This window comes from Idiotropiscis lumnitzeri, chromosome 13, assembly GCF_059441095.1.
Source record: "Idiotropiscis lumnitzeri isolate Australia: NSW breed Sydney's pygmy pipehorse chromosome 13, RoL_Ilum_1.0, whole genome shotgun sequence".
Classification (NCBI taxonomy): domain Eukaryota; kingdom Metazoa; phylum Chordata; class Actinopteri; order Syngnathiformes; family Syngnathidae; genus Idiotropiscis; species Idiotropiscis lumnitzeri.
In genome coordinates, this window is record NC_142403.1 from 4,192,080 (window position 1) to 4,216,166 (window position 24,087).

The 24,087-nt window shown below is 40.5% G+C and overlaps 3 protein-coding genes across 21 annotated transcripts in view; 1 reads left to right on the plus strand and 2 right to left on the minus strand.

Moving 5' to 3' along the window:
* kank4 (KN motif and ankyrin repeat domains 4) overlaps positions 1–3,334 on the minus strand; it is a 74,283-nt gene extending 70,949 nt beyond the window's left edge. The window contains exon 1 of one of the 3 annotated variants that reach the window (XM_088313287.1): positions 3,267–3,334. The gene's annotated coding sequence lies outside the window, so the exon portion shown is untranslated. Of the gene's footprint in view, positions 1–922; positions 1,182–3,254 lie in introns of those variants that run through there. The other 2 variants (XM_088313288.1, XM_088313286.1) reach the window with 2 other exon arrangements.
* Positions 3,335–4,124: 790 nt separating this feature from the next.
* Positions 4,125–11,085, plus strand: usp1 (ubiquitin specific peptidase 1). 2 transcript variants are annotated; one of them, XM_088312264.1, is made up of 9 exons: positions 4,125–4,245; positions 4,546–4,728; positions 4,924–5,071; positions 6,916–7,017; positions 7,111–7,280; positions 7,615–8,294; positions 9,045–9,203; positions 9,601–9,802; positions 9,878–11,085. In XM_088312264.1, the coding sequence occupies exons 2-9, from the start codon at positions 4,589–4,591 to the stop codon at positions 10,602–10,604; spliced, it is 2,328 nt and encodes a 775-aa protein (XP_088168390.1). In that variant the 5' UTR covers positions 4,125–4,245; positions 4,546–4,588; the 3' UTR covers positions 10,605–11,085. The 2 variants fall into 2 exon arrangements, with proteins under 2 accessions (XP_088168390.1, XP_088168391.1); XM_088312265.1 differs by having other exon boundaries at positions 4,927–5,071.
* A 1,737-nt stretch (positions 11,086–12,822) lies between these two features.
* The window catches only part of dock7 (dedicator of cytokinesis 7), a 49,785-nt gene continuing 38,520 nt past the window's right edge, over positions 12,823–24,087 (minus strand). For 7 of the 16 annotated variants that reach the window (XM_088312500.1, XM_088312497.1, XM_088312495.1 and 4 more), the window contains 18 exons: positions 23,723–23,819; positions 23,476–23,493; positions 22,048–22,144; positions 21,770–21,904; positions 21,525–21,677; positions 21,158–21,316; positions 20,923–21,023; positions 20,642–20,834; positions 20,412–20,555; positions 20,161–20,292; positions 19,431–19,445; positions 17,204–17,329; positions 16,656–16,745; positions 16,349–16,585; positions 16,113–16,256; positions 15,895–16,001; positions 14,539–14,706; positions 12,823–13,557 (listed from right to left, as the gene is read on the minus strand). In XM_088312500.1, the coding sequence (XP_088168626.1) occupies positions 13,515–13,557; positions 14,539–14,706; positions 15,895–16,001; positions 16,113–16,256; positions 16,349–16,585; positions 16,656–16,745; positions 17,204–17,329; positions 19,431–19,445; positions 20,161–20,292; positions 20,412–20,555; positions 20,642–20,834; positions 20,923–21,023; positions 21,158–21,316; positions 21,525–21,677; positions 21,770–21,904; positions 22,048–22,144; positions 23,476–23,493; positions 23,723–23,819 (2,159 nt within the window). In that variant the 3' untranslated portion in view covers positions 12,823–13,514. Of the gene's footprint in view, positions 13,558–14,538; positions 14,707–15,894; positions 16,002–16,112; positions 16,257–16,348; positions 16,586–16,655; positions 16,746–17,203; positions 17,339–19,430; positions 19,446–20,160; positions 20,293–20,411; positions 20,556–20,641; positions 20,835–20,922; positions 21,024–21,157; positions 21,317–21,524; positions 21,678–21,769; positions 21,905–22,047; positions 22,145–23,475; positions 23,494–23,722; positions 23,820–24,087 lie in introns of all 16 variants that reach the window. The other 9 variants (XM_088312498.1, XM_088312493.1, XM_088312492.1 and 6 more) reach the window with 4 other exon arrangements.

Genomic DNA, 24,087 nt, shown 5'->3' on the forward strand with positions numbered 1-24,087 from the left:
TGCACACACACACAGAGGCATTGTTGCTTCTTGTAAACAAGTCTTCTAGAATGGGAACGCATCACCGTTTTAATGTTGTCTAGCTGCGTTCTGCCAACCAACCGTGGCCGATTCTGTGTGGCAGACATGCAGAGGAGTGACCAAGACCGACTGTGTATACATGCACATGCTGAGAGAGCAGCGATAGAGGAAGGGAGAGAGATTGTAAATGAGCGAGCGAGCGAGAGAGGGCTAAAGAAGAAATGCAGGCAAAGCAATGATGCATGCAGATCTCTGAGAGCTCATATTATTATTCGAAAAGCTCGGCTTCCAGTTTTCCACCTCGTATCTGATTAGAGTTGGCCTACCTTTTTAAACGTGTGTACTGTAAATGCGCGCACATGTGCACATGTTGGGCACCAGCTGGAGGACATTAGTCAGGCCAGCAGGTAACTTTACTCAAACTGGCACGGATAACGAGACGCTTAGGAAATGGTATCGAGCGGCATAGCAAGAGACATGGAAGACAGACCGAATGACATGAAAGAATAAAGTTGAAGAGAGATTTATGAGCTATGTACAGCTAAATCCAACATCACCCCAAAACAAAACAAAAAAACCCCAAAAAAAACAAATAAACAGCCAAACGAAGAAAGAACCAAAATGTGTTGGTCTTGGTAAATATAAACTTAAATGTGTGCTTGGGGATAAAAATAGTGGGCTGGAAAAATTCACAAGAACGTCTTTAGTGCTACATAAAATATATTGTTAAAAAAAAAAAAAACAGCGCATGAAGCAACTAAAAAAATTGGGCAAAAAAAGAATGTAACAAGAAGCAAGAATAGAGCACAACTTTGGGTAAAATGTTACAACTCAACAGCTGAGAAAGGAACCGAGTGAACAATAGAAAAAAAAACATGAATCACAATTGATCTTCCCTTACCTCTGCAGCTTGATTATGAAATCCTTTGGAAAATAACGACGCCTGAGCAGTGCTAGATTCTCACTTTCTAGCTCTTCCCACAGTAATTGTTTGCAAAAGCGTGCCCACAAGGAGAGAAGTGTGTCCGTTTGTGTTGGTGAGAATGTATCCTCAATGCTGATGAACCGTGCTAAGTGAAACTCCACCGGAGGGCAGACAGACAGGCAGACTGAGTGAAACAGGAGATCAGCGAGAGTCCAGAGCAGACTGAGTAGGATGGAAGGTTTACGGCTTCCAAACATCAGAGCGGCTGAGTGGATACACCCACCTCTTCAGCCTGCATCACACGGGAGTCTCTCAGCTACTTCAAATTATGCACAGAGAGCAGAGTCATAAATGTGTAGGCCAATATCTCATATTGGCCACAGGTACAGAGGTACAAGTGCAATTCATGAGATCCAACCGACATATAAGGGAAGTGATTGTTATTGCTGAATAGTTTAATAAAAGCAGATGGCGTGCGGCCAGGTGAACTGCAGCATGTGATGAAATGTAACATTCTTGGAGTGCACGTCTGCCTGTATCGCTCAACATGCCTTCATTTTTCCCCTATTGCCCTGTTGGAAAACATGGTGGGTGGAGAATGAAGGGGGTGTTTTTCTTATCATGGAGAACAAGTCTTTTGAACTGTCAACCCCCCTCCTCCTCTCCACCTCTACTCCTCCAGCCAATGTGCATCCCATGCTTCTTGAGACAAAGCCTTCCTTGAGAAAGGCCAACTCTACGGCGTCGTACATTGACAATGGGCCTCATTAGTAGGCCAGGTTGCGGGTTAAATTCTCTTTGGAAGGGAACAGTCTGCAGGTGGCCTCTATATTAAAATGTGTGCACTCACTGTTGGACAGTTTGTATGTAATGACCAAAGTGAGCCTCTTTTACCCACAAACAGAAATTGTAAGTGGCTTACATTCACTGCTTCTGATGTTAATCAGTTAAAAACACTGGGCATCACATGGCTAGAAAAACAACATTCAGACTCAACATTCACACCTGTGGGATACATGCATGCTTATGGACTGTGGAAAGAACAGGAACACAAAAGCACAAGGAAGATATTCGAACGTTGGGCATTTTGACTGCAAAGCAGACATGCTAACCACTGCAATACCATGTTGCCCCCAGATTTTCCGGTCAAGGCATGTCTATGTGTGAGACTTCGAATCTAAGCCAATCTGACAACAGAAATACATTTCACGCTCATCACGCTGCTCAGTACTAATTTAGTCCACGTAAATAACACGTTCACCATCATCCAGTGTGTGTGAAGGGCAATCCATAGAGAATAAAAAGTGACAAAGAGTTGAAAAATGCATCAAGGCTGAGTTGTTGATGGACTATGAAGAACTAAGTGCCAGTACGTGACCTTCCTTGATAAAACACCCACTGACTTTTAAATTACTGTGCATCACAAAACCTTGCAAATGTAAGTCAGTACAGTATCTAAATCAATATTTATTATGTAATACAGTATATAAGCTACGGCTAGCCCCTTTTTTTTATTGTAGAAGCCTGCACCCTGTAGCCTTGAATGAAGAGATAACATGATGATGATGATGATGCAAGCAAGTAGTAGCTCTGTTGTCCATATTTCTTTCAGAGAGCCATCTCTATTCTGAACTCTCACACACACACGAGACCACCCTTACCTTGCAGAACAGCATCGTGATGTGTTTTTATATACCCTATTCAGTATTATTTTCCATTGCACTCTCTTATTTATCTAATTTATATATTTGTCTGTATTATTGTTGTATTGCACTGGAGAGGGGAGCTCTCTAATCTCGTTGCACACTTGAGTACAATGACAATAAAGGGATTTCTAATTCTAATTCTAATTCTAATGACATACCAGCAGCACTTCTACTACTGCAATTCACCCAGTAGTAGGACTATAACAACATAACTTGGTGACTAAGTAAGGCTGCTGATAGCGGGTTAAGGAAGCTGTAGCTGTTCCTCCGTCAATGCATGTAGTTGCTGCTGACCACGAAGCCACTCTGCAGCAGCAGCATCCGGAGCAGTTAGAAGCCCGGTTATTCCTAAGCATCGTCGTATTGATGTGCACGTGAGATATTAAACACCCAGCATTCTTTCTCCAATTGGTTTCCTTCAACCGCATTAAAGTGATGTGAGCATCTTCGGAAAACAACTATTCTCCATCCGTGCCTTATTTAGATGATCAACATATTACATTGCACCTGATTAAAAGGAGCCGTTCGCATGGACGCAATTCTGCTAATCACCCTCGCCCTCTCTATGGTTTAAAATGCACAAAAAGACCAAGAAAACATACATTTTGTCTTACCGTTCAAATCGTGGACGGATAGCTCGGGCTGACTGTCAGATGTGGAGATGCTCCAGTGACTGTGGACGATTGGACGCCGTTGGACGGCCCGACTGTGTCATTGACAAGAGTGCCCCTTGCTGGCTTTCAGAGGACATTGCTTTTTTAAGCGTATAGTGGGGAATAGCGTGTACCTTTTAATTCCCAAATATGTAAAAAAATCATTTTTTGTGTGAAAATGTGGATCATTTACCACTATTAAACTATGCTTCACGTTAGTTGAACAACGTGGTCTCTCTGGATTACGTCCCCAAATTTTATTTCCTTACATTGTTAAACGTGACAAAAAGCAAAAAAAAAACAAAAAACAGAGGCATAGCAACGTAATTGTAAAAAAATAGCACACTTTTTTGGTGGTCTTGTCACACCTTTCCACAGCTAGTGTTGTTCGGTCTCTCATAGCGCCATCTTTAGGAATTAATAGGACGCACGCAACTATAACTACAGTTTATTACCTCATCATTCCATTCTGAAAATGAAATATGTGCTTTATTTAGCAAAATTAATTTTGGGAGTGGCACTTATACACGTCACGCCTTGATTTATTATCTTGATGAACTACTAAATGTATTTCCGGCAAACCAAAAGAAATTGAGGACTACAAAAATGGCTTCGGGTGGGCCTAAAAAGAACATTGGTGTCTAATATAAACGCCAGGTTAAATGTAGAAAAATGTTCACGTTATTATATATTTCCATGCCTTGTATTCATAATTGACAGTAATAGTATTTAATAGAAGCACTTTTATAGTTGAGAGGTTTATCTTGAAAAATATTTGACGTTTGATTGGTGCGGCGAGAGTACACCGGCGATGCAGCCGTTACTGGCCCGTACAGTGGAGAAAAAGCGCCAAGTTTCTGTGCAGCGTCGATTAAATTGTGGTTTTAATCGAAACCTACAATAAAATGCATTCGGATTAAGCCTGGGCCGTTTTATGAAGGTACGAGTGTGAGTTTGTTAGTAATGTACTGTTCGATAATATAAAGTGGAGCTTCGAAAAACTTCTCTCCATGGGTGTTCTTGTGCCACACTGTTTTGGGTGGCCCAGTTTTGCTACTCGTATCGAAACTTATTGTCGGCTTGTTGTTCCTACAAAAAACATTGACGACGCAAATTTCATTAAGTGATCTCCCATTATGTAAGCGTTCAAACCAGCAATGGTTATGTTATTATGTTTGAAACTTTGATGTAGTTGCCCATTCAAACAACACGCTAAGTGTTGCTTCCCTTTGCTACACAGGGGCACGTTACAAGTCTTTGAGGGGAAAGACTGCAGTGTGAAGATGCCTGGTCTGCAGGGCGAACACGTTGTGGCCTCGCAGGGGAGCCCCATCAAGAAGAGCAAACTGTCTCTGAAGTTCTTCCAGAAGAAAGAAACTAAACGAGCCCTGGATTTTTCCCAACCTCAAGCAGATGATGTCAAGTCAGTGTACAAATGTGTGACGTGATTGTCTGACAAATATGCAGATGCTGGCAGTTAAGACTTTTTTTATTTTGCAGTAATTTAGTTTTTGACAGTGTATAACCAAAAATCAGGGATAAGGAGACTCTTGATGGCGAAACCAAAGTAAACATCAGTGAAAATAATCCACCCTTGATCTCATGACGTTTTTATCAGCAGCTGTGATCAGGTTGTGCCTGCTCCTTCTCTGCAACCGAGTTTGGCTGATGACTTCCCGCTGTCATGTGAGAAGAAAGAGGACGTCTTGCCATTTGTGGGGCTCAGCAACGCGGGCAACACCTGCTATCTGAACAGCATCTTACAGGTGAGTTGCCTTTTTTTTACGTAATACAAAAGAGCTTTAGTTCATGGCGGAGTTGCCATCCAGTGGCAATGTATACCGTAATCTTTTACCAAACTACACTAATGCAGTAGTAAAGTCATATTTGTAAGAAAAAACACCCAGGCCATACATATTAGGGGTGGACCGGTGTCAGGTGTTGGTATCAGGCCGATACCCTGCCTTATTTTAAGGTATAGGTATCGGTGACTGCTGTGGCCAATCAGGAACCAAAGGCATGCATGTCTGACGGGTGTTCATAATGTTGAACGGCCACCTATTACGGTATTTGCTTTTAATAAGGATAAAGACTGTGAGCTGGTATCCTTGAGCTCCCTGAAGCACAACGCTACCTGTTGGGCACATTTTAGTAACAGAGGCGATGCCCTTATATATTTGCTGTTGAAAACACGATGTGGATATGACTCCTTGGCTCTCGTACTATCAAGCTATCGCAAGCGTCACATTTGTAAACATAAGAAAATGAGCGTATCACTCTTGGATGACGCGTGCCATTTTACTGGCAGATGGTTAATAATTGATTATTTGTCTTATCATTTTTGTAATACTCCACATTTGTGGTACATTTATAAAACATGTTTCTTAACTAAACATTGATATCACTCACTTTCCCGCGCGAGACACGGGGAGCATTCAAAGACCATTTGCACAGTATGCCATTTCAAACTCCGACAGAAGAATAGTAATACAAAGTTAATAACAATAATAAGGATTAGTGGTAGGGATATCAAATGTTACAATTTATTTAGAGTTGATACTGCCTGAAGGCTCAATTAATAAACAACAAATTCTCGGTTTTGTGGTCACAGTTTTTGGTTTGGTTTGGTATGCATCTACTGTCAGAAAAATAATTGTCTGGTATAGTCAGGTTAAAACTAGAAGAATTAGACCGTATTACATTTGATACATTATTGTAACTGTCTGAATGTAAAGCAGATGATAATTCCAACGTGGTTTTCATTTATTTGACAGTTATCTAAAACAAATTCTAGAAACTGTTATTGACTGACACTAAAATGCAGTGGAAGTTTTTGTGCATACTTGGTAAAAAACTGCAACCTTTTAAAATAAAACAATGACCCCTGAATAAATTAATCCAAAATAATTTATTTTACAATCACATTATAAACAAAGTGAAGCAAATAGGCTGCATCAAACCAAACATGGGTCCCTTGCTTTAAAAAAAATGTTGACATGTCTGACTTACCTGTTTACCAGTTGCAAAGCAGTTTTTTTTCCAACTTGAAATGAAAGTTACTACTTTGAGGAGCCCTGGAAGTCCAGCCATCACTTGGGAGAAAAACATGGGCTGTGTCAAACATCTTGCTAACAAGTCCTTGCCTGCTCCCTTCATAAAGTGCTGTAATTACCGTGTTGCTGAAGTGTTTGCGAGACGGGATTTTATATTGAGGCTGATTGCTTGAATCATTGAACAAAATCCCATAAGACTGCAAAGCTTTTGCTATGAAATGACTCAATGCTTTCGTTGTGCATTTTGTTCAGTCACGCTCGTCATTGTAAGACTGTTTGAAAGCTGCAGGAAGAGCAAGTTGACCTCTCTCTCTCTCTCTCTCTCTCTCATGAGTTGACGTCTTGCTTGTGTTGCTTCTGGCATATAAAATATGTGTAGCACAATGCTTACACACAATCGCACTTTTTTTTAAGACTTTCTTCATTTTCATCTTTCATTTATGAATGATACCACAGGGGCTCCCAGACTTAAGGCATTTTTCATTTTGACTGCTCTGAAAATACATTTTTAAAGTCCGAGCATAAGATGTCATGTAAATACATGTTTGTTCCTGCAGGTGCTCTATCACTGTCCAGGCTTAAAAGAAGGTATCAAGTCCATATACAAGTTGTCAAAAAGCAACGCTCAACCCAATGAGGAAATGAAACAATGTGACGTGGTGAGCACATTTTCCCCCGTAAGACACTCTTGTCTCAGAGCCACAGAGAATATTATTTTGAAGCATAATTCTATCCTTCAATTTTGTTTATAGCCAGCAGGGGATGCTACTGAGTCCATACCGGCACACATTGAGCTCCTCGAGAGCTTTCACAGTCTGATCAGATCCGTGGAGCAGCTGCAGGCCAACTTTCTGTTCAACACGGACAGCTTGAGTGAGCGAGAGCTCGACACGTCGCCTTGTAAAGTTCTCAACACACTCAGGTACCTTTGTTGAAACTATTACAATGTAGAAGACACTTTGCTTTCAAAAAAGCTTTAGATGAATTTATATTTGAAGAAGCTGTTTTTTCTTCTTTAACGTGGCATTAAATTTCATTATAGAAAGAAAAAGCCTGCAATTGGCTAGAAAGCAATCCCGTGTGTACTTCTCCTCTTGCCTACAGTCAGCTAGGATAGGCTCCATCACAAATGCTGGCCAAATAAGGAAGCAATAGAAAATGGCTGCATAGAAGAAGCTCGAATATTTGAGATTCATTGTCACATCTAAAAGTAAGCTTTACTCATGAAGGATTTGTATGTTATCGATGTGATGCAGGCAACTGAACCCCATGTATGAAGGCTATCTTCAGCATGATGCCCAAGAAGTTCTGCAGTGCATCCTGGGATACATCCAGGAGGCCTGCAACACCATTCGGAAGGAGAAAAAGCAGGAGGCTAACGTGACTGAGTTACAAGTGGAGCATGGTAGCAGTTCAGTGTCAGAATCTCAAAGAGGTGCAGACGAGGATGGTCAGGTTGCTGGAAAAAGGAAAAGCGATACTGAAATGGGAAATGCCAAAAAGAAGCCCAAGTCTGGAAAATGTGAAGTAGGGGAGGAGCAGCTGTTGCGCGCACCTGTCACCCGCTCCAAAAGTAAGTCATCACTTGACAGTAATGTGGATAACACCAAGGACAAAGCTGGAGACAAAAATGAGACCAAGGAAGTGGAAGAGAAAAAGGAGGACGAGGAGGAAGAAGGGAGCAACGGTGATGAGAAAACATTCAAAGAGGCTGATGGGAGAAAGAAGAAACGCAGTAAACTGGGCTGGCTGAGGCCCGCTGGGAAACAGCCGAGCATCATGTCCATGTTTCGCACCGTCGGGAAGCTCACATCTACATTTGCCAAAATCTCAACGACAACGGAGCAAGAGAATGAAGGAGCTGATGAAGGACAAACTTCGGATGACAAGAAATGTGAGGGGGTCATCATTCCAAATGGGAACCCGGTCCAAAAGGGTATGACATGAATGATTGCCAACTACACATTAGAGGAAGTCCTAAATTACACATTATATGATTCTACTTTTCACTATATAAATTCTTCATTTATTTCAGTTGTTCAATTCTTAGTGACACCCAGGTGTTACAGTTTGACGACACATAGAGTGAAATAATTCAAATATAATTTTGATGATTATAGCTGATAGATAAAAGCGCGCAAGTCTCTTTCAAGAAATATTAACATCAAAGTGTTTTAATACACTGACTGACAAGTATTTTCCTGCTGTTGAATGAAATCGTTTCACTTTTTGAATTGAAGTCAACACAGTCTTGTCTATTCACGTTTCACTTCTTATAAATTCACTTATTTGCTCATCCTCTGTGCAACGTATGTCTGAAAATCTCACCTTTTTATGCGCGACGTACATTGCTACAAGATGCTGAAATTCAGGCTAATAAGAAAGTAGTAATAGCCATGTTAAACCTTGGTTGTTAGAAGACGTTACTCTTCAAAATCAAATCTTCTAAAAGATGTTTTATGAAAGGTTAGTCAAGTTAGAAATGATGTGGTGTATTTATTTACAGTTAACACTTTTACATACATATATCTAACCCTTTTTTTGAGTGTGGTGTTGTCAGTTACTAACATGACTAAGTCCATAATCCACCAAATAGCACGGTTTGCTGAACTGAAATAAAGATTCCACGACTGAGATGCGTACACTTGAATGTATAATAATATTTTTTGTCTTTCTGACTTTGCAGATGGTCTCAACCTGATGGAGCACTTGTTCCATGGCCAGCTGGTTCTGCGGACCCGTTGTCTGGAGTGTGAAAGTTTCACAGAAAGGCGAGAGCACTTCCAGGATATCAGTGTCCCCGTTCTAGAAGAGCAACGTTGCAGCTCGGACGATCTCTCTTCAGGTTAGAAGAACCACGTTTCCACTGAGCAATAACGGCGCTCCAGCAGCAACATGACTTGAACTTGTATGCAACTGTTGACAATCAGTTGTGATCACGATAGTGACCTGATCCAATCTTGACTGCTTGTTGGAAAGTGGCGTTGAGATGTCGTGCTTAACCGATTTTGTTTGAAAAGACCCCACACGACCAAGGGGAAAGAAAAATATCACAGACTGCGTTTACTTCTTTCAAAGTGGTTTACTCAAGCCAAGCAAACACAGCACTTCACACGACACTATAACGACATCTCCACTGGTCAGAAGGTTGACCTGTTTTGTTTTTAGGTTTTAGTTTTTATTGAATCAAGAAATGATCACCTGATAAATGAAAACATCACACCAAAATGTTCTGTCTCCAGTTTCTCCTTACCCAAAACCAGAGGAGAAAACCCTGAAATGGGCCATTGGGCAGTTTGCGTCGGTGGAGCGCATCGCCGGAGAGGACAAGTACTTCTGCGACACGTGTTGTCATTACGCGGAGGCCGAGAGGAGTCTTCTGTTTGACGAAACTCCCGAAGTCGTCACCATTCACTTGAAGCGCTTCTCCGCTTGCAGTTCGGAGTGAGTCACTTCACCAGTCAATAATTTCTTCACTTTGAGCATCATTTCTCACGACTGTTTGTTCCCTCCGTCTAGAATGGACCCGTACGCCGGTCTGTCCAAGGTGAACACACCCTTGCAGACGCCCTTGACTTTGTCTCTGGAGGAGTGGTGCACGCCACGCTCGTGCAGCAAAGGCCACAACTACGAGCTCTTTGCCGTGGTCATGCACAGTGGCGTGTCCATCGGCTGCGGCCACTACACCGCCTACGTCCGCATGAGTGGCCTGAAAGATGCCAAATTGTGGCTGTGCGAAAGGGAGCAACTACAGGAGTCCAATGAAGCAGCGCGGGACTATGATGACGGCGAGGTCTCCGTCAGGCAACAGGCGAGCCAGCGGCCTACCTCGAGTTCTGCTTGCGACGTACCAAGAAGTAAGAAGCCTCCAGAGGGCGGGGTCGGACTCTTGGGAGGCCAGCGCAGTCGGACCGACGTCAAGCACAAAGAGAGAGCGGTCGGTGGTGCGGTGAAGGACGAATCAGAACAGAGAAAAACTCTAAAACGAAATTCAGAGATTGATCATAATAAAGAGGCTGAGGCTGGAGAGGAAAGCGGGATAACTTCCCGTGAGGAAGAGGAGGCCTCGGAACAGCAGGCGTTAAACAATCTTCTCGAGTATGAAGGCAAATGGCTGTTGTTCGATGACTCGGAAGTACGTTTGTTAGAGGAGGAAGATTTAATCCGAGCCTGCTCCCCTCAGACCTGCTCGTCTTCAACACCCTACTTGCTCTTTTACAAACGAATACCCAAGTCGGAACTCTGATGGCAGCACTGCCTTCCACCCCAAGATGTACTCTATAATCTCTCAAATACTAGATGGAACACAGACACCCACATTGCAGGTGTCTTATTTAATAGCACCTGATTAATAGACCATCTATCTATTCATCTTCATCTTCAAATTTCTACAGCAAAATTCCCTCAGATTTGTTCGGGATACAATTGATTTGTGCCTAAATTGAACCTTTATTTTTTTTGGTTTCATTCTTTTCTCAAATTGTCCTGGACTTTGGGCATTTCCTGTGGGTCTAAGGTGTTTTTTTTTTTTTTTTACTTGTTTTCTATTCAGCCTTCAAGCACATTCCCATTCATAAAGCAATACCAATCACCATGTAATTACAGAGAATATATTTGACTTTTTTATGCATTCTGTTTCAAGAGTCAGAGAGAACCAAGTGGTGAATTAACATGTTTTTGCACAAATGTGAACCCCCTCGAAAATAAAACTTAACCATGATCTCAAATGGATGTGGTAGTACTTTATCAGTACATATCTGAAGAGGAGTAGAATAACTGGTTCTATGGGGCAATTATTGTAGCAAAACTATTTATAAATGCCTATTTTAATCCACAAATATGTACAAAGGATCCGTATCTATAACCACAGTCACAAACGTGTACCGAGAATCTACAAATGCGTAATTGAAGTCACAAAAGTGTAACGCGAATCTACAAATGCACGATTGAAGTCACAAATGTGTAACGAGAATCTACAAATGTGTACAATGATTTGCATGCGCAAACACTTCGTTAAATACGTACAGAAATACATAAGTGCGCGAGCTGTAAATACTGGGCCTCTTGATTGGCTGCGTTCTTACATGTGACTTTTGGTACAGTCCTGCGGTGGACGAGTCACAGAAGCGTATTGCGATTTGGAAATGCGTGTCTGGAGACCTGTGTGTGTGGCTCCGTAGCTACACAGTAAGAGCACAAGGGGACGCTAGTACTCTACAGCTGCAGTAGGAAGATGACTCGTTAGAGTTTATATGGCGTGCAGTGTTTACTCAATTCAAGAATATTGTATTTTTTGTATTCATTGCACAGCTATGGTTGATTTAAGATTCTTTGTACAATGTGCAATTGTTAAAGTTTACAAATAAAGTTTACTAAATAAACAAAAAAAAACAAGTAGTTAAAAAAAGAAGTGTTTACTGAATACAATAAAAGGAAGCATTGTTAATGTGTTAATTGGCAGGTGTAGGGACGTTTCATCCGTTTTTTCTTTTGTTTCAGTGATTATATTTATGTTGTGTTAGCGTATTGATATGTAATGTTCTTGTTACTAACCCTAGAGGGCAGTAGTGCCCAGTGTATTTAGTTATATGACCGGATGTTAATGTGGAGGAATGAGGAAATACAGACGCGATAAAGTGAGTTCGATGTGTAATGTACAACCAATGCAGTTAGTTCCACTTTATTCTTGTATTTATTCCAATTTAAAGAATCTTAAATAAATGGTACTTGACCGTGGGTCGACACCATCCATGTTATTCTTCACTCGGAAGGTCTTTCACACGCGAAACACATTTTTGTACGCACAAAAGATGTTTTTGTACACGGTATTACATTACCATTATGTAATTGTGTGCATGAATCTAACGCTATAATATATAAGTAGATATCACCAAGGCCCACTGCGGGACACTGTGTCGGGTTGGGAACACTAACTCTAACTGGATCCTTCTCAGTGGTCGACTAAGGAACAGGAACGCCCAGTGGGCGTTTTTGTGCCGGACCCTTCTCCGCATTTGTGACTCGTCCACTGCAGGACTGTAGCAAATGTCACATGTAAGAACGCAGCCAATCCAGAGGCCCAGTATTTACAGAATACGCGTTTACGTATTTCTGTACGCATTTGACGACATGTTCGCGCATGCAAATCGATGTACGCAATTGTAGATTCTCGTCACACATTTGTGACTGTGGTTATCGATACAGATTTTTTTTTTTTTTTTTTTTTACACATTTGTGGATTGAAATAGGTATTTGTAAATAGTTTTGCTACTATAACCGCCCCATATGTTTAATCTAATAAGCTTTCGGGGCTCTATTTTTGTAGACGGAGACAGAGAAAGAGAGGGAGTGTCGGAGGAGGGAAACATCTAAAACAAGCAGAATAGCATCTCTTGAGGAGCCGAGTCAGACACCTGTGCTCTTAACCATTTGCACGGGGCACAAATTGACCACCAGCACCGGCCTGAACATTAAAATATTTATTTAGTAAAATATTTAAAATTAACAAAACAGAACTACATAAAATTATACATTTTCCGTACCTAACTTTAAAACATTGTTGTTTTAACAAAAATGTGATAAAGCAATATGATAAATAATAATTTTAATTTCATCAACCCTCTCCCATATAACCTTAGCTTTCAAGTTGTGAAATGCATTGCTACACCAAAAATAACAAAAAGTGCACACATTAAATACAGATTTTTTTTTAGACACATACATTATTAAAAAGACACCTTGACATTTGAAATGTTTTTGTTGAATAATTTGGCGTAAAAACTTTTTTGGCACTTTTTGGGACCAATAAACGGGATGTGAACATTCCTGGTACCAGTTGCTCGGGAGCTCACAGCTAGCGGAGTCTCGTACCTCTCGAGAAAAGGCTTACATTATACCAACGCAGCCTCTAGGAAAAAATTTCCCCAAAACTAAAAGGTCAAGGTGTCTCTTTAAAATCGGATCCACTTGTTCGTCCTGCTGATTGAGTTGTGTAAACAAGTTAAGACACTGGAATGACGTACCAAGTTGGAACACTTGAAGCCTTTTTCAGTAACAAACACTTTGACCCATTCGGAACACGCTGCTATTTACACTCAAGAATAAATTAATATTGCATCTTCTGGTGTCGCTTTGTGTGCACATACTTTCTTCATCTTCAAATGTCAATTTTGCGAAGACTCAATCTGCTGTAAGAATCTCTGGAAAGGAGAGGGAGGCCAAGTTCAGATTTTTTAAAACATCATAAGGTTATTATTACATTGGTGTGGTGCTTTGGTGAAGTGGAATGAGACAGACTGAGTGAAGAGAAACTTTCTTTTGTCACATGCAACTTTTCTTCACACTGTGATTATTTCTATCGGCATATGTGAGACAAATACTAAGAAGGCTGATGCCATATCGATTTACTCAGACTTTCTTCAACGGAGCTTTGATTATGAACTTAACATGTTTTGGGACTGTGGGAGAACGCCACAGCACCCAAGCTAATCAAACCTTGTCCAAAGTACAGTGCAAGCATCTGATCTGATTATCTGCACCTTTTATGCAAATACCCATTTGTTTGCAAATGGTGTCAACATAGAACTCAACAGCACGTGGGACAAAAGAATCAAACTACCTTCTCAAGCTGTCCGTTTGCTGCATGATTCTTATAGAGCTAAATCAAAGACTCATTTTACAGTGGTACGAGTATCCCAACTTTTTTCTTGTTATTAGCTGTTTCCTGGGCAATTTTTTGTTTTCTTTTCTTTTTAATGGCAAATGTGAGTTGTGTCAAAAACGGGGGGTGCTGTGGATGCCCCATCCCACGTGGATGCCCGGGGCCGCCACCGCATTGACCCCGTTCTCTGTCCATGGTGTTCACGCACCCTTTTATTTGATAATTATTAGATAATTAAACATAGATTCACTCCAAGACTTAAGCACAATCCCCACCACTCTTTTGCTCCTTTTCCATTGTAGAGTTTCTACACTGAAACAGCCTGGCTTTAAACTGGCCCAGTGCTAACCGCTAAACCGCAGCCGAGACCTTTCGCCTGCCTTGTGCACTTCGCTCTTGTAGCAGGGAAAAGGTGGCCGTTTGTCTACTTCTCAGCCCCAACATCCCTTCCGCTGTAGCCATCTTTTCTTTATACAAGTTGTGTATATTGTCACTCTGAGCCAGAGAAGAACAACTGTACCTGTGTGAGTTGACCTGAAGCACAGGTTTGTAAAGCTGAGGAATCTTTCTGTTGATGAGCGGCTGCAGCGCCTCCTTTAGGCGGTGATAGTTCCTCTCAAGCTCCCTCTGATACTCCTTTTGATCAGGACCGATCAAACTCTTGTTCTTACGCAGGGCATCTTCACACCTGGAGGAAGGTTAGTTCAAATGCTCCGTTAACTGCCGTAAGCGTGTGTTGTTAAACCACAGAGAACAGAGGCTATGTGTTGATTTTGTTGATCATCTATCTATGTAAATTATCCTGTGCGGGATGACATGGGCCTGACAGCACTCTGGACTGCAGCCAGACAAACAACTTCTCACACTCACACCATCACTGAGTGGGAACTGAACTCACACAGGCTGCCCTGAAATCAAGAAAAGGAAGCACTAAACCATCAGTGACTTCCCTTTGTTCAGCTGTTAATTTCTGTTATCAAAACTGATTGCTGTTCCAATTTCATTTTTACGCGCAAAAAACACACGCACACACTTTGCATTGTTACAATGCTTATGCATACAACTGTTCTTTCGTCCATATATTAATTGTCTGCATTTTTTTAGGACTCTTTATTGCTGCCTAGCTGTGTGCTATTGTAACCGTTAAATTTACTCGCTGTGGGGATCACTGAAGGCTTATCTTATTTTCTGTTATTAGAATTGATGTAGTGTCACTATGACATTTATGTTTTTTTTAAATATTTTTATATTCTGATGTTATTCTTGGAGTGTTCTTTCTTTTCAGTGTAGTAGATTATCACTGGTTTTGTCAAATAGCTTGGGAGACACTGTAGACCAAAGTATGGCCCGGGGGCTAAATCCGGCACGTTCACACTCGATGATCAGCCCTCACTGTGACCATGAAGTCAAAGTTAAATGTAAAATATGCTGTACTTTTAATATGAAAGTTGTGCTTTTTATATGCATTCCATTTGGACGGTGTTACAAACAAGGTAGCGAACAAGAACTACGACTTGTGTCTGAAGTGTTGCCAATTTAGCAATATTTTTATTAAATTTACAAACTTTTCTGACCCCTCTAGCTACTTTTTTTTGCACAAAAAGAGACTAGCAAAAATGACAAGAGTGTTCCTAATAATACTGTATGCATCTCTGTCAATAACATTATACTTCGAGCATACGGTATCTATATACTGTATTTAAGAGTCCTGACTGCCAATGGCAAATATGAGTTGGCGGTTGTTGTGTTTTTCGTCACAGTTTGTGTGTGTGTGTTAAAATTTTGATTGAGCACTTTGGACCCGCAAAGTAAATCCAGTCAACGTTACTCAACTTAGTGTGCACGTTTTTAAATGACAACTGCGACAAATACCTACCTCTTTGTGAAGTCCTTGAAGCAGAGACGTAGCTTATTGTGGTGCCTGTACAGTTTTGGGTCACTGGGGATTTCCGACAGGAACACCTGTGCCACCTCCAAAGGACCCTGAACGATGCACATGTATGACGCTTATTTCAAATGTTTAAGAAGCCATTGCCCTTTTTTTTTAATACATCCATTTGATTAAATGTATTTTTAAAAACGTTAAAAGTTCACCTGGTTGACAGTGGTGCCCACTGACCCCTGCAAGACCATCTGCAACATCTTGGCATCGGAAGGATCCTGGTGGGTAGCAAAGGCAAGTTCTTGCGTCTTCTTCTGCATGTCCTCAATGGCCACTTCAATGGGAGTGGAAATAATCTGGAAAAAGGGGCCATTAAGAGACGAGGTTGTTCATAACACTGGACACAAGAGTGAAATTGGGTTAAACAGCTTGGTCTTGTCTGATTTACCTCCTCTTTGTGGACAATGTTGATGCGTGTCTTGATGTAAGGGAAGGCGTGGGAGGTGGTCAGGATGGTCTTGCGTTTGAACTGCTCATGCAGATCCCCGTGGGCCCGTCCGTCCAGCGTAAAGGGGGTGCAGTAGACGAAACGACGCAAGTTGTAGTTCTTGTCAAAGTAGGTGATTCGGTCCTTCATCTCGTACGTGTCGAAGTAGGGCTCCACGTACGTGATCTGGATGAAGGCCTGAAGAAAAGTGGATGAGATAGTCCAGTTTTTTCTACATTGAAGAATTAAGTGCGCATTTAACGCCTACCTTGTTTGGGTCAAGCTTGCATTTGTCGACCGGGTTGGAGTCCTTAATGACTTCTACTTGATCTTCTCCAAACTGCTCTCCGTAAAAACCCTAAAAACAAAACAAAATAATAAAAGATCAGTTTTAAACCCCTTTGGATGGAAGTACTGAGCCTCCTTCACCTCTTTGAACATTATCAATCACAATCACTAAGTGGCCTATAGACTTAAAAAATAATAATAAATACTGTACAACTGCATTCAACACTCAGTGGCACACCTGCCTAATTATTAAGGTCTTTTTAGATTGTATTTATCAACAGTGCACCCAGGAAGTATTCAAAGCGCTCCATTTTTTCCACTCTATATTACAGCCTAATTCCAAAAAGGAATTCCCCCCCACCCTCAAAATTCTGCATACAACACCCCAAATAAATAAGAATTCACATGTACATAACTACTTATTCTGTGTTCCCACCATGGGGCTGTGAAATGTTCCATCACACGCTCTGTGACCATTTTGACCATAAACATTGCCGTGTCATGATGCCATCTGTGTCTTAACCTCACCTCCAGCCTGTGAGATATTTCCGCCAGCTTGGTGATGGCTGGCTCTTTGTACACATACTCCTGCTCATCCAAGTCGCCAAATTTGGAACCATAAAATCCAACTCTAAAGTATGTTCCAAACATCCTCTTCCCATCCTGTCAACAAGAGAGAAGATGTATAAGTGCTATATGAAAACAAGAATGAAACCTACATCACAACGCGTTGCTGTTGATTCCCAACGATCAGAAAAAGTACTCCAAGGAGTCAACTGTGATTCTATGGATCCCATTAGAAATAAAAAATAAATAATTAAACACAATGTTGGTTCATACGGGAAACTACAGAACAAACAAATAACGTTGAGTCAGAGTTTTTAATTTGTGACATTAATTCCATCCATCTATTCTTGGATTGGCGTTTCTAAAACTAAAAGAAAAATTGTGAATCCTGGTTTCCTGAGGCAAAAAGGGAACCCCACATTTTGAGCATTTTCTCACATTGATGCAAGAAAAGCCGAGAACCACGCAGATGTATATCAAAAAATTGAGGAAATATACTTTGCGTTTCATTTATTGAAGTCAACGTCAACCAAGACGAGTTCTTGCTCAAGCATGGCCTAAGTGCAGATATATGACAAAAGCGCCCATAACCACGCAGAAACCATTTAATTTGAAACATAGGCCACTGATAGTTATGTTCAGTTGTACATCATAGGAAGCAGATAGGCTGTAAATAAATAATAATAAATCATAAACAACTGTAATCCATTTAGGAGTGCCATGTCATCTGCTAATCACTGCTCAACACATTTTTATCACTTTTTTTTTTTTTTTAATCAGAGATGTAAGTCAACTTTTGAATATTGCCTAGTTTTTTACTTCAGCGCATTAGGTTTCCCTCATAATATTATACAATAATAATAATATGTAATATAGAAATATATTTAGTAATATTATCTTCAACAGGCAGATTTTTTTCCCTGAAACCGCATAGCTACAAATAACTATTATAGGTCAAACTTACAAACAAAAAATGAAAATCTCCACAACCCAAAGTGCTATGAAAAAAAGGAAAGCTTCAAAAATAAATATTGGCACACAAAAACATCTCTGATTAAAATTTGCTGTTGATCAGTAAATGAAATGTCATATGCCCCGAAAACAAAGAAACTTACCACAAGAAACAATTAAGTAAAGTGGGAAGGAGGGGTCGGGAACCAGGAAAATCAAAAAGGAGAAAACAGAACAAATCAGAATTAACTTCCGACAAAATGTTTTCAAAACAACACAAACTAACACTGCGTTGGCATTAGCACCAACAACATTTTTTCTTAAGAACACAAACAGATTGTGGAGGAACTAAATAAACCATGCAAAGTTAGACTGAAACAAAGAATAAAGTACCCAAAAAATTAAGAAAATAAATCTCCACAATCTTTAAAACTCACATGCACTGTCAATGCAGTTCCTGAAGGAACGAGTGCTTTGTCCATGCAACAAACCAGGAAAAAAAGTAATGAATGGTTTAAAAAAAAAAAGAAAAGACAAGAAAAAATCAGATCAAACTAAATCTGAATAAATAAGGGGTTGATTTAGTTGAAATTAATGAAAAGGGCGGTAAGGGTAACAAATAAAAATTTACAAGGGATTAGCGAGCGTTTTAGACAAACAATTTCAAGTTGTCTCAAACTTCAACCCGATCCCGATTTGCATCATGAAAAGTCTTAGTCAATTATGAGTGAAACGCACGGTGGTTAAACCAGAGAGGGCGACATAAAGACACTGAAAACGAGTCCTGGGTGTAAAGACAAGAGGTTGCTACGACTGTGGGAGTTGTCAGCCAATGAGTGTGCTCTGGACAACACCTCAGATGGACAGAGGATGAAGACGAGGAGAGTGCACATGTGATGCATTCACAGACTTTTAGTGTCAAACACTGTGGCTCCCATGCACACAGCCGGTTAACGGTGTCACGTTGAAAAAAAGAAAGCCCCTCCCCCCACCCTCGCACAACAAGAAGGGAGGGGTGAGAGGAAAACACGGGTTTTGCTGCCGGTGCAGCAAGTGTCCCTGATGGTAGCAAACAGTCATTGTTGTCCGCAGATGTTAATGGACGAGACGTACTGTATGTGAAAAGCAAAGCGAGAAACAGAAAGCCTGTGGCTAGCAAATGAAATGAGTGTGAATATAAATAAAAATAATAAACAAAAGACGAGCAGGGCCAAGCAGGAACCATTTAACCACCTACCTCCCAGCCAGTACTCTGTGTGTAAAAGAGAACACAGGACATGTGAACCACATCACACTCACAACCCCGATGCACAGTAACACTCACTTATTCAGTGACGTTACAGCAACAAAAGGGCACATGGCAGATCCCTTAAAACATATCATGCAAACTTTGTCTCCCAACACAGACGGAATAATTCATGCGAGGGATTTGCAAAAGTGACGCTTGAAAACTGGTGCAGCGTAATAAATTATCCGTGCAATAAAAGTCCCATAATGTGCATAATTATGTCATGTACTTGAAACTGTCAATCTGGGACAGGTTTTCACACACACCGAGAGGAAAGTAACAACAACATCTTTCTGCGTAACGCCATACATTACAGTGAACTGTTGCCACATCAATGACTGCTGCTAGAGGAAATTACAACCCTAAGCTTGTTGTGTTCTGAATTCACTTTATCCAACAGTACCTCTGAATATGACAGTGTGGAGAAAATGGAGAAAAAAGAGGTATGGGGAGCAGAAACGTGCAACACAATTGTAATTTTGAAGTATTGAACCCCATTTACTGATTTTTTTTTTTAAATGCAATGAATTCTGCCGGGATAAAATCTGTGCAATTTATAACTTGTCAATTTAAATAAACTCAGAACGTCATTCTGGAAAACATGTCCGCATTAAACAAAGCACAGTCGCATATGAAATCTTTATACCGTCAGATATTTGGGTATGGAATGCATATTCACCTGATGGACAATTTTGCCAAATGCTTCCTGTAGTTTACCATGAATGGTGGCTAACTTCTTTGCATCTCTGTTGGCTTCATGGACTGGGATCAGCACCTTGTACACTTCATTCACGGCCTCATACATTCCAGCCTAATAGAAAAAAAACAGAAAGAGACAATGAATGTTCAATCAGGATTTAGGGGGGGGAAGACATTGATGCGATGCAGAACACGACCACTTGTATGTTAACAGATTCGAAGCTTTCACACCATAGAAAATGATGAGGCAGCTTGCTCCAAGAGTCCCACAAGCCCCAGCTCAGTAAAGTATTTTCCCGAACAGATGCCTTCTTCATCTGGTGACACGACATCATCGGACACAGCAGATTCCTCCAACACGTTGGATGAAATGTTCTACAAGCAAAAACACAAATAAATGTAGAAAGAATACATATACATGTGTGGAAGACACACTTTTAGCATGGAAAAATCTTGCTAACCTGGAAGGTCACACATCCCACAGGCAGATACTTGCGATCCTCTAACATGCTCAGATATTCCGCTACCAAGGCAGCACTGTGCACTAAACACTGAGCAGCTTCGGCATGATTGTTCCTCTCCGAATGTTTTCCCGCCATATTCTGGAGCCAAGTTAGCCGCAAGTCTGGTGACGTCTGGTAACCCTTTGCAATCCTGCCGATGGATATGGATCCTGAGTCATTAAAATACTCAAAAGCGATACATGGTAACAAAAAAGACATTTAGCAGCTCTATACAGTACCTGTACATGAGATCAATGAGCATCTCAGGGTCTTCTTGGTGTTCCTTCATCTTGACCGTGTCAGAGAGGATCATGTGCAAGTTAAAAACAAGGTCTTGCACCTAGAAAAAAAAAAAAAGAACGACATTCAAACCTGTGCATAAGTTATCAAAGCACAAATAATGAACTACATAATATAATTTGTCTTCTTAAACTGGAATGAATGACATTTAGGTTTTGACAATATATTCAGTACCTGGTCTGGAAAAGTCGTTTCCCGAAGCTCGAGGTCCTCCTCTGCATAAGTAAGGATGGTCTTCAGAGAGCGACGCAGGAACTCCTCGTTAAAATTCTGAGATGTTCCCACCAACGATGAAAGAGACATCGTCACCTGCATCTTCACCCTGGCAAAATTCTGGAAAAAAAAAACAAAACAAGAGGAAGACAGGTAAAAGAATGTTTTATCAAGACGACTAACTGTCTGATGTCAGACACTGAGCAGCTTAATAGCTCGCAGACAGAACAAACATTGTTAAACAATACAGCTGAGAAAGGACTATCAATAAATCAACTCATCCTAAAATATCTTTATCCATCAAGCACCCCGAAAATAATGTACTCACATTGCCAATCTCAAAATTCTGTCTCATGAGGAGGTAGAGGGAGGCGCTGGCGTGGGCCCTGATGGTGCTTATACTGCTACTGCAGCTCCTTAGAAGTCGCAAGCACAGGTCAGCACACTGCTCCGTCTCCTCTTCAAACAGCAGCTCAGGAAACTAAAAAAGGCGGACAAATAACAACATTGCCAAAACGCAAGGCAAACTTGATCAGAACCAAATGATGTAACTGTGAATTAAGGATAGTCCACCTTTGACACGAGCGCTCTCTGCGTCGCAAAGCAGTGCTGCAGGTAGAGGGCGCTTTGATTACACGCCATACTGTGAAGCAACACTTTCAGCACCCCACCGAGGATACTCTCTTTGGACTCTGTCACTGACACGGTCTGAAGAAACAGAGAGATGGAGATATATCGACGTTTGCTGCTGAAGTGCTAACAAGACAGCCACTATATTAGATACACAACCCAATACAACAGCTGTTTGAAACACTAAAATAATAAGCATAAAGTCATGTTCACTCGCATACCTGCACAATGATCTCCAAAGTATCAAGAATGATCAAGTTGGCCTCGGTCGCCAGGTTACCATCAATAAGTGCTTCATGCTCCAACTCTGCTCTTGTCCTACATTCATAGAAACAGAAAGCATTGTCAGTGTGTTGGTGTACATCAAAGGGAACGTTACAGGAGATTCTGAAATCCACCACTGTGGTCGAGACAATTTTGGCAGTGAGTGCAGTATTGATTTGAACACGAGCTGTTTGTCTTCATGTTTCCATGTGCTGTTGGAGGTGTTAGCGGTGTAAAGGTTAAGTTCCAATTAGTTGAAGCCCACGAGGGGCTTGAAACCAACCTCATTGAGCACTGTCATGATGGCGAGACTTGATGAAAGCACAAACACACTTTGCATCGTTTTTTTTTTTTCCAAACCAATTAGTAATTTGGTGAAATGCAAAAATCATCATTGCACGTCCAATTGTTTATAAAATAAAATAAAATTATAAAGCTATTTGAAAATGGTTTGGAACTTAACCACTACAAAATTAAGCAAAGTTGAATAAATGGGTCAAAATGTACTGTAACAATGAAAGAATATATTTCAAAAAGGAATCACAGTAACAGCCCATGTTGATTGAAAAAAACACATATAGCCAGTCTAAAGTTGGTACTTTCACTGAGCTATGAGCATTTTGTCAAGGGAGGGGGATAGTGTGCTACACATTTTTTTGTTTCATTGAATGCATACACACACTGCAAGATTAGCAGGCTAGAAATTACTTAAGCGACTAAATATATTCGCTTTAGCAGAAGAAAATGGATGACAAAGCTTTTTTTTTTTTCTGCTACAGTAAGAATGGAAACACACCACCCTCAAGCTAAAAATAAGCAACACACGTTACAGACTCAGCCACCATCAAGCACAATGTTATTGGGACATAAGGAGGGAAAATAGTAAGAACCAGCGTCTATGAGTTTCTTGGGCATACATGTGCATGTGCAACTTACAAAGTTTGACCGATTAAGAAGTATCATATATTCAATATCGTTGCTCCAGTGTTCCCTGCATATGTATTCAGAGTAAATATTATTTTAGAATCCTTCTTTTTCAGTTAATGACGTTTAATATTATTGCCAGAGATCAACAAAAAAATAGTTGTAAAATCCTATTACTGCTTTTACATCCTGTTCATTTTAAGAGCATATTGAGTCATTTCTCATTATCATCATTCAATCATTTCGAATGCTTTATTTTCCCATTTATGGATTAATGACTGAAGAAACACTGAATTGATGAGCGTTTCAAAAAAATTCAGGTTGGAAAATAAAACCGACCTCAATTCAAATAATCCCCAACTGCAACTGCCAGTACTTCCACATGCAAGTGAACACATTGCTCAAGGAACTTAAGAAAATGGACTCAAAAGAGCACACAGCAAATGTGGGACATACAATACCTGAGTGATCTGTGACTCCTACATGAACACACAGCGACATACAACAATTAAGTGAAAACAAGACAGAACCCAAATTTAACAGTTGAAAAAAAGTTCCAAACTATAGAAATAAAAGTTCCCGTCTAACAAAAAAAAAAAAAAAAAACACATTCTGTACAAAAAGACCGATTGGGGAATAAATACCTTGTTGCTGAAGAAAGTCATTGATGGAATAGTTATTAACAAAATGTATTAGGAAAGAACCTACTTGTCTAATCTCTCACTGTTCTGTCTCCAGTGGGTCATGTCCTTCCTCCACCGCAGATTTTCCTGGCTGCCAAAGGCACTGCCTGAAGGGCTACGTTCTGGGAACGACAAAGAAATATATTTATATTTATTTGCTTTAATCACTGGGTTAATACAACAGCAGGTTTTGGTTGTAGTTGTATCCGCAATCACATTTAAATTTATAGCCATGAGGATACATGAAGGGTAGACTTATTTTATAGTATTGCCACTTTGACATTACAGTTTGGAACTACAAACTTTGATCCGGCTACCTTAACCAATACTAATTAATTCAATAAAGTAAGACACAACAATGAAATGAAATTAGTTTGTCTCGTTACCTGC

Bases quoted from the DNA above. Each gene is read 5' to 3' on its own strand.
- usp1 (XM_088312264.1), top strand. From the start codon at position 4,589: ATGCCTGGTCTGCAGGGCGAACACGTTGTGGCCTCGCAGGGGAGCCCC. The intron at 4,729-4,923 runs GTCAGTGTACAA...CGTTTTTATCAG, and splicing joins CCTCAAGCAGATGATGTCAA to CAGCTGTGATCAGGTTGTGC. The intron at 7,281-7,614 runs GTACCTTTGTTG...GATGTGATGCAG, and splicing joins AAAGTTCTCAACACACTCAG to GCAACTGAACCCCATGTATG.